The 8,915-nt window shown below is 35.3% G+C and overlaps 1 protein-coding gene across 1 annotated transcript; it reads right to left on the bottom strand.

Annotated features, from left to right (window-relative positions):
• Window positions 1-2,572: 2,572 nt before the first annotated feature.
• LOC130461509 (uncharacterized) lies at window positions 2,573-7,806 on the bottom strand. The gene is made up of 2 exons (XM_056829636.1): window positions 7,580-7,806; window positions 2,573-2,819 (listed from the first exon to the last, which is right to left on the bottom strand). The coding sequence occupies exons 1-2, from the start codon at window positions 7,804-7,806 to the stop codon at window positions 2,573-2,575; spliced, it is 474 nt and encodes a 157-aa protein (XP_056685614.1).
• Between the last annotated feature and the right edge of the window lie 1,109 nt (window positions 7,807-8,915).

Below are 8,915 nucleotides of genomic sequence, written 5' to 3'. Positions count from 1 at the left end.
TCTGAAAAAATATAATTGATTATCATAATTAAATTCATCATCTAATTATGCTAATCAATCGCCCATAAGGCTTAGATTAAAACTCCAATCATAGTTTGTAATTAAAACCATTAAAACTAATAAAAATTGAACCTTTAATATATACTTCAAATCTGAAAATTTTAATATTTCAATTCAAAACATTCTTCAATAATTCAAACATACAAATCCTCAAAATTCGGTGTTCATAACCGATCCCAGCATTTTAATTAATCAAAACCAATAATAATAATAATATAATTTAAATACGGAATTGAAATAGAATAGGCAAGGAAGAAGAGAATTATACCAATCCGGCCTATAGCACGGAACAACCACGAATTAATTGTGATTGGGCGAAAGAATTGAATGAACGAACAAGAACACATAACACACACGGTTGTGCCTGTGTGTGTGTATGCGGTGCGGCACAGACATCAGCAAGGCAATAGGGGCAAGGCTCGTGTCGCCACGAGCGAGAGAAAAGAGAGAGTGTTCGAGTGAGGGTGAGTGTGGCTGGGCACGAGGCCATGCAGAGACAAACAACAACATCACGCAACAGCACGCAGCACGCGTTGCTGTGAGAGAGAGACGCGAGGGAGAGCGAGAGGCAAGGGGTGTGAGTGGTGTTGCGTGCACGAGGGCACAAGGAAGCGAGCACGAAGAGAGGGGTGAGGGACGAGGGCTGTGCGAGAGGCACAAGGCACCAACGAGAAGTGGTGCTCGGTTGAGTGCGGGGCAAGGGAGACGGGCACAAGAGAGCCGAAGGAAAGAGAGAGAGGAAAAGAAGAAATACTGCAGCAGGATTTTAGAACGCTCATAACTTTTAATCTACAACTCGGAATTGATCGATTCTTGAGGCATAGTTCAAGAACTTTTCGAGGTCTACAACTTTGTAGAAGAACACTTTTTCTTAAAACGAACGGAAGTAGAAGAAAAACGGCCAAACATAAGTTCGACCAAAGAAAGAAGAATTTAGGGTTAGGGTTTTATTTTTAGATTTAATGAATAATAGGGAGCAATTTGGAGGGTGAGCACCTATATTTATAGGCTTAGGAAACTCAAAGATGGGGTAGGCTTTATGATTCCCTTTCGGGCTTCATTAAACATAAGATGGGCTTGTTTAATTTGTTTGGACTTGAACTTGGAATTGAATTTGGCTAGATTAATTAAAATTCGTTTTACTTTTGAAACGCAATTAAATTCCCAACATTAAATAATAAATTCGGTTGGTCATAATTAAACTAATAAATATTCTAATTAAATAAAATACATTTAAATAACATTTAAATGCGTTTTAAATTCTAAAATCATAAAAATACTTTATAAATATAATAAAATATATTTATAAAATACAGAAAAATACGAGGTATTACAGCTGCTATTCGCCTCTTGGCGGAAAAATTAACCCAGGAAAGAACTGAGCGTCCCGATTCTGCAGGGGACATGTTTGAAAGGATTTCCAAAGTTAAGCCACCATACTTAAAGGGGCAAGCAGATCCGACCTTCCTAGAAAACTGGATTAGGGAGTTCGAAAAACTATTTGGGGCGGTAAACTGTCCTGAAAACATGAAAGTAGGTCAAGCTGTCCTTTACCTAAAAGATGAGGCCGATCTGTGGTGGAAAGAGAATGGAACTAGGCTAAGTGTTGTTGAAGGATTTAATTGGGACTCATTTGTTGTTGCATTGAGGGAAAAGTTTTATCCTCCTTTTATAACAAAACGAAAAGCACAGGAATTCATAAACCTTGGGATGGGGAGTATGACCATGTAATACCCCAAAATTTTTAAACTCGATTTATTAAAATTAATAATATTTTATTAACGTAATTTCGTTTTAATTATTAGAAATAATTTAAAATTTTCGTTATTTTAAACGTTTTTACGATTTATTTTAAACGATAAATTTATAAACGAAAATTTATTTATTTTTCGTTAACGATATTTTTATAAAGAATTATTTTAGCTTAACATTTCTATTTTTAGTAGTTTCCAAAAATGGCAACCCAATTTCTGAATTTATTCCAACTGTGTAAAATTACAAAAATGCCCTTAGAAAATCAAAAATTCAATTTTTCCTCTTCTCTTTGCTCTCCACGTACATTGCAAGAATGAAGAAAATTCTTCATTCCTCTCCTTCCCTCAATTCAGTCTTGATTCATGCCTTGCTCCTCAAGGATTTCAACTTCTCTTTCACTCTTCTTGACTATACAAATCAGTCTTAATTCCAATTGGAAATTCAACATCAGAAAATCAAAACCAAAACCAAATTCAAGTTTTCATTCCCTTCTCTGCTTCGAACCACCACCACCATCGGTGGCTGCCGCCACCAAAACCACCTTCAATCACCACTACCCCTGCTGCCTAGCACCACCTCGATCACCCACCACCGTCGCAGCCACCCCTTATTTCCCTCCTCTCCTCGCAGCTCCACAACTCCCTTCCCTTGCCTCACTCTTTCTTTGTTCCTTGCGGCACCACCAACGTCGCGCCACCACTCCCAACCTCCCCCACCACCTTGTAAACCAACTCCCGCCCCCACATACTCCGGCGAGCTATATAGTCGCCGCCCAGAACCGCTCCAAGTCACCCCCACCAATTCCCCTGTTCCTCTCTATTTCGCACACCCCCAACCCCCCTCTCCCTTGCTGCTTCACCGCCGCGAAACCACCACCACCGCTGTCGCCTCTCAGCCGTGGTTCCGCACTGCGCCGCCCAGCCGCCGCCCACCATCTCCCCTCTCCTTCCTCTTCGTGCTTCCCTCCTCCTTCGAGCCCTCCCCTTCCCCTGCTCCCGTATTTCCTTTCCAGAAAAAGAAAACAAGTTCCATTTAGGAACTTTGTTTTATTTATTTCTCAAGCCAAGCCCAATTCTCTTGGCCTAATTCTAAACTATTGGGCATTTGGTAAGACAATTACACATTTTCAGATTTCAATTAATTAATATTTATATTATAATAAATTTGTACTATATAATTATTTACTAATAAAATTACTTATTGTTTTTCAGGTTTAATTATTGATCACAAAAAATGATAAATTTACTAGCTTTATAAGTCAAAAATGGAATTTAAATAATATATATATATATATATATATATATATATATATATATATATATATATATATATATATTTCGATTTAAATTTCGTTTAATAATATTTTCGTTAAATTATAAAATTATACTTTTTATTAAAATTCATTATAAAATTCATTATGATTTATAAATATCGATTTGAGATTATTTATCGTTTCAATAACTAATTCGTTAATTTAATATTCTGAAAGAATCGGACTTGAAGCTCAGGACGAACGATCCATCGAACAGGAAGTATAAACTACGGTTGAGGTAACATCTATTGCTAACACCCACAATCCCCTTATGAAATGTGTTTTATGAGATTATGAAATATGTTTATAATGATGTGTTTTTATTGGATTGTGGGATACGAAATGTATTTACGAAGTGTGTTTTATGAATGATGATATTTAAATATGTTTATGAATGATTTTATAAGATGATGTTTATGAGTTATGAATAAGATACGAAACATGATAAATAAAAGTGTAACAGGTTCTGGCAGTTAGTGGGGTTACTATTTTTAGGTCGTGCACGTACCGCCGTACCGCGGGATACCCAACAAGGGAGAGTGCTCCTTGAGGGTTACCGCAAGCTAAAAGAGAAACTATTTAGGTACGGGCGTATGTCCAACAAGGGAGAGTGCTCCTTGAGGACTATCGCAAGGTGGGAGACGTCCCGCAAGGCTAACTTGTCAGTTACCAAGTAAAAAGAAGGTTTTATGAAAGATAATGGGAACTATCAAAGTTTCAAGTTATAAATGATGTTTTATTGCATTTATGAAAATGTTTTACTATGTTCTATTCTCCCTGATTGCAAAGTAAATAAAATGAATTGAAATGAGTTTACGCTGTTAGGGTAGTATGTTACTGGGCCTCGGCTCACGATATTGCTTTTGTTTTAGGTACGAAGAAGATCATGGGATGCCTTAGAGTGAGGATGCAACCACCAAATTCACGATCGATGCTTAATAAAGATAATCATGTGTCATTAGTAATAAAGGGATGTATTAATTAAACTCTAAGTTTGATTTCATGATTTGAGTTAGATTTTAATATTAATAATTTAATCAATGTTAGGAATATTTATTAAATTTCATTTAGATTTCGACGTAAATATTAAAGAATTAATTGAAGTGAAGTATAATTACTGTTACTCATCAGTAGTCAGTAAATGTAAAAAGGTTATGTCGCCTTGTATTTCCCGCGAGGGAGGTACGGCATGTGACGCTCCGACTAAATTAGGATTTCCGCTGCTAACTAAAGATAATTAACCTAATTAATGGTGTTTAGAAGTCGGGGCGTTACAGTTTGGTATTCAGAGCCAAGGTTCTGGACCATAAGTGCTAAAACTTACGGGTTTTGCACGTAATAAAATTCAATAGGTTTTAAGCGAAGAGTTTCAAGAAATAAGTTAAAAAGAATATGTTAAAATCAATTCAAGTTAAAATGGAATGAGTGTGAGTGTAGGAACGGGATTAAAGGGATTTATTCTCCTGTTATTTATGTTTTCCTGATTGAATATATTATGCGAAATATCGATTGTCGAGGGCATTAACGATGCCATGAATGAAGCTCACAACAAGCGCAACATTCACGATGGCGCCAACATTGGTATTATTTTAATTTATCTCTCTCGCTTTGGATCCGAACTTCCCATATTTTCATGTTTATCATGTTATGAGTTTCCTACCCTAGACAGACTAGGCAAAGTTTAAGCATTACTGTTTTCTTGAAAGAAGTTAAGTTAAAGCACGGTGCGAACACAAATATTTTGTGGATATGAATCGTTTTGAGGAATTTTTATGGTTATGGAATCTTTAAGGATAGTATAAATGTTTAAGTATCAAACGAGCATAAGGTTGTATTTCACGAGTGGTGGATCACTAATTAAGTTAAGGTTATTATAGGTTTATAGTGTTCAAATTATGAATGAAATTGATTCTAGGGTTACCTTCCCGTGTTATCCATGATAAATATTTTGGTGTATAAGTACAAAAGTCTAGTATCTAAAAGATGGTTGATATGCCTCTATTAAGGAAGCTAAGAAGTTATACATAAACGTTATGAACCACATGAGTTAGGGTAGAAGACCCGTTTTAGTTGACATATGAATAAGATTTTGAGGATGTTATCAAAAGGAGTTATCAGGAATTAGTATATCAAAAGATTGAATGATAGAGTATCGAAAGAGCATGAGTTTGTATTTCGTAAGTGGCGAATCAACAATTAAATCGAGGTTTAAAGCATTGAAGTTACGATTGAAATCGATTCTTAGATTACCATTCCGCATAATTTATAAGGATTGTTTTTTTATGTATTTATCTGAAAGGATGCTTGATAATCTCCATAAAGAAAGCTAAGAGAGATAATTTAAGGTTTGCAAAATGTTATGGGAAAACATGTTTTGTGGTGATCGAAAAGACGAAATTGAGTTTGCATATAAAGTTTGAGGATTCTACCAAAATGAGTTATCAAGAATTAGTATGTGTATCAGGTTGATGATATCAATGAATGTTATGAAATTCGAAATGAGTTATGAATGATTGAGGAATGCAATGAAATTGAGAATAGAAAATCGACAAAACGACATGTCTATAAAACCAGGTAGTCTGAACTAAGTTTTCTGGAAGATAGATTGTTTCTGATAAAGGCACATTTGATGACTTAGCATTATCCGCGAAATACAAGGGTTGTCTACCTGAAATACTAAGAATAAGTAACGATCGAAGTCGTATGTCCAACGATGTATTTTCTATCACGTGATTGACTCGAACCCCTGCAACGAACGTAGTCAACGAAGTTATTCAACGTAGAAGAAAAGATAGGAGATCGAAATCAAAACGAATCGAATAAAGAAAGTCAACGAAAAGATTCCTGCAGCAAAGAAGCTCAAGAACAAACGAAAACGCAATATCTCCAAATAGTCGCCTAAGAATGATATAATGTACGAATCGCGATGTTTTATGTAAACGTGTTATGAATCAACCATGCTTGTGTGTTAGATCAAATGATTATAATATGAATGTTATGCTTATGTTGAAAGTGAAATTTCAATTTTTGAATTATGATATACTTTATGGATTATGTTTATGATGTCATGATTGCATTGGTAATAACTAATCTTTTTACATGGAAGCCGCCTTCGATGGAAGTTCTCCTGAGCTCAGAGTACGAGATTGTTATAATAAATTTTGGCTATTAAAATTGTTAGATAAATATTTATTTTCATTATATATCTTCAAAATTATAATTTTGCATTAAAAATTACTATTTTTAGTGGAAAATATTTTCAAACGGGATCTCACAAAGAAAAATGGGAGCCTAGTCTATGCTAACAATTTTGCCCCTTTTTATGTTCTTTGCTCCTTGATCCTATTTTATGAAGTAAAGTAGAGATACAAAAGACGACGGCGGAATATAATTAACCTTAATGACGATTAAGATCAACATATAATTTTGCCCCTTTTGTATTCTTTACTCTTCGATTCTAGGTCTCGAGTTGAAGCGGAGTCATTAAAGAAGATGGCGGAATGAAGGCTAGACATTGTCGGAATTGGAATGAAATTGTGAGATCTTGGTTTTAAAATAAAATATCGTACTTTTATTCAAATATTTTCGACTTTCAACAATCAATTCAAGTTTCGAGGACGAAACTTTTTCTAAGGGGGTAAGAATGTAATACCCCGAAATTTTTAAACTCGATTTATTAAAATTAATAATATTTTATTAACGTAATTTCGTTTTAATTATTAGAAATAATTTAAAATTTTCGTTATTTTAAACGTTTTTACGATTTATTTTAAACGATAAATTTATAAACGAAAATTTATTTATTTTTCGTTAACGATATTTTTATAAAGAATTATTTTAGCTTAACATTTCTATTTTTAGTAGTTTCCAAAAATGGCAACCCAATTTCTGAATTTATTCCAACTGTGTAAAATTACAAAAATGCCCTTAGAAAATCAAAAATTCCATTTTTCCTCTTCTCTTTGCTCTCCACGTACATTGCAAGAATGAAGAAAATTCTTCATTCCTCTCCTTCCCTCAATTCAGTCTTGATTCATGCCTTGCTCCTCAAGGATTTCAACTTCTCTTTCACTCTTCTTGACTATACAAATCAGTCTTAATTCCAATTGGAAATTCAACATCAGAAAATCAAAACCAAAACCAAATTCAAGTTTTCATTCCCTTCTCTGCTTCGAACCACCACCACCATCGGTGGCTGCCGCCACCAAAACCACCTTCAATCACCACTACCCCTGCTGCCTAGCACCACCTCGATCACCCACCACCGTCGCAGCCACCCCTTATTTCCCTCCTCTCCTCGCAGCTCCACAACTCCCTTCCCTTGCCTCACTCTTTCTTTGTTCCTTGCGGCACCACCAACGTCGCGCCACCACTCCCAACCTCCCCCACCACCTTGTAAACCAACTCCCGCCCCCACATACTCCGGCGAGCTATATAGTCGCCGCCCAGAACCGCTCCAAGTCACCCCCACCAATTCCCCTGTTCCTCTCTATTTCGCACACCCCCAACCCCCCTCTCCCTTGCTGCTTCACCGCCGCGAAACCACCACCACCGCTGTCGCCTCTCAGCCGTGGTTCCGCACTGCGCCGCCCAGCCGCCGCCCACCATCTCCCCTCTCCTTCCTCTTCGTGCTTCCCTCCTCCTTCGAGCCCTCCCCTTCCCCTGCTCCCGTGTTTCATTTCCAGAAAAAGAAAACAAGTTCCATTTAGGAACTTTGTTTTATTTATTTCTCAAGCCAAGCCCAATTCTCTTGGCCCAATTCTAAACTCTTGGGCATTTGGTAAGACAATTACACATTTTCAGATTTCAATTAATTAATATTTATATTATAATAAATTTGTACTATATAATTATTTACTAATAAAATTACTTATTGTTTTTCAGGTTTAATTATTGATCACAAAAAATGATAAATTTACTAGCTTTATAAGTCAAAAATGGAATTTAAATAGTATTTATATATATATATATATATATATATATATATATATATATATATATATATATATATATATATATATATATATATTTCGATTTAAATTTCGTTTAATAATATTTTCGTTAAATTATAAAATTATACTTTTTATTAAAATTCATTATAAAATTCATTATGATTTATAAATATCGATTTGAGATTATTTATCGTTTCAATAACTAATTCATTAATTTAATATTCTGAAAGAATCGGACTTGAAGCTCAGGACGAACGATCCATCGAACAGGAAGTATAAACTACGGTTGAGGTAACATCTATTGCTAACACCCACAATCCCCTTATGAAATGTGTTTTATGAGATTATGAAATATGTTTATAATGATGTGTTTTTATTGGATTGTGGGATACGAAATGTATTTACGAAGTGTGTTTTATGAATGATGATATTTAAATATATTTATGAATGATTTTATAAGATGATGTTTATGAGTTATGAATAAGATACGAAACATGATAAATAAAAGTGTAACAGGTTCTGGCAGTTAGTGGGGTTACTATTTTTAGGTCGTGCACGTACCGCCGTACCGCGGGATACCCAACAAGGGAGAGTGCTCCTTGAGGGTTACCGCAAGCTAAAAGAGAAACTATTTAGGTACGGGCGTATGTCCAACAAGGGAGAGTGCTCCTTGAGGACTATCGCAAGGTGGGAGACGTCCCGCAAGGCTAACTTGTCAGTTACCAAGTAAAAAGAAGGTTTTATGAAAGATAATGGGAACTATCAAAGTTTCAAGTTATAATTGATGTTTTATTGCATTTATGAAAATGTTTTACTATGTTCTATTCTCCCTGATT

The sequence above is a fragment of the Spinacia oleracea genome, chromosome 5, assembly GCF_020520425.1.
Source record: "Spinacia oleracea cultivar Varoflay chromosome 5, BTI_SOV_V1, whole genome shotgun sequence".
Taxonomy (NCBI): Eukaryota; Viridiplantae; Streptophyta; class Magnoliopsida; order Caryophyllales; family Amaranthaceae; genus Spinacia; species Spinacia oleracea.
The sequence above is the reverse complement of the archived record's forward strand: the minus strand, read 5'-3'. Positions and strand labels throughout refer to the sequence as shown.

Bases quoted from the DNA above. Each gene is read 5' to 3' on its own strand.
- LOC130461509 (XM_056829636.1), bottom strand. From the start codon at position 7,806: ATGAAACACGGGAGCAGGGGAAGGGGAGGGCTCGAAGGAGGAGGGAAG. The intron at 2,820-7,579 runs GTTCTGGGCGGC...TTTTCTGGAAAG, and splicing joins GGTGGGGGTGACTTGGAGCG to GAAATACGGGAGCAGGGGAA.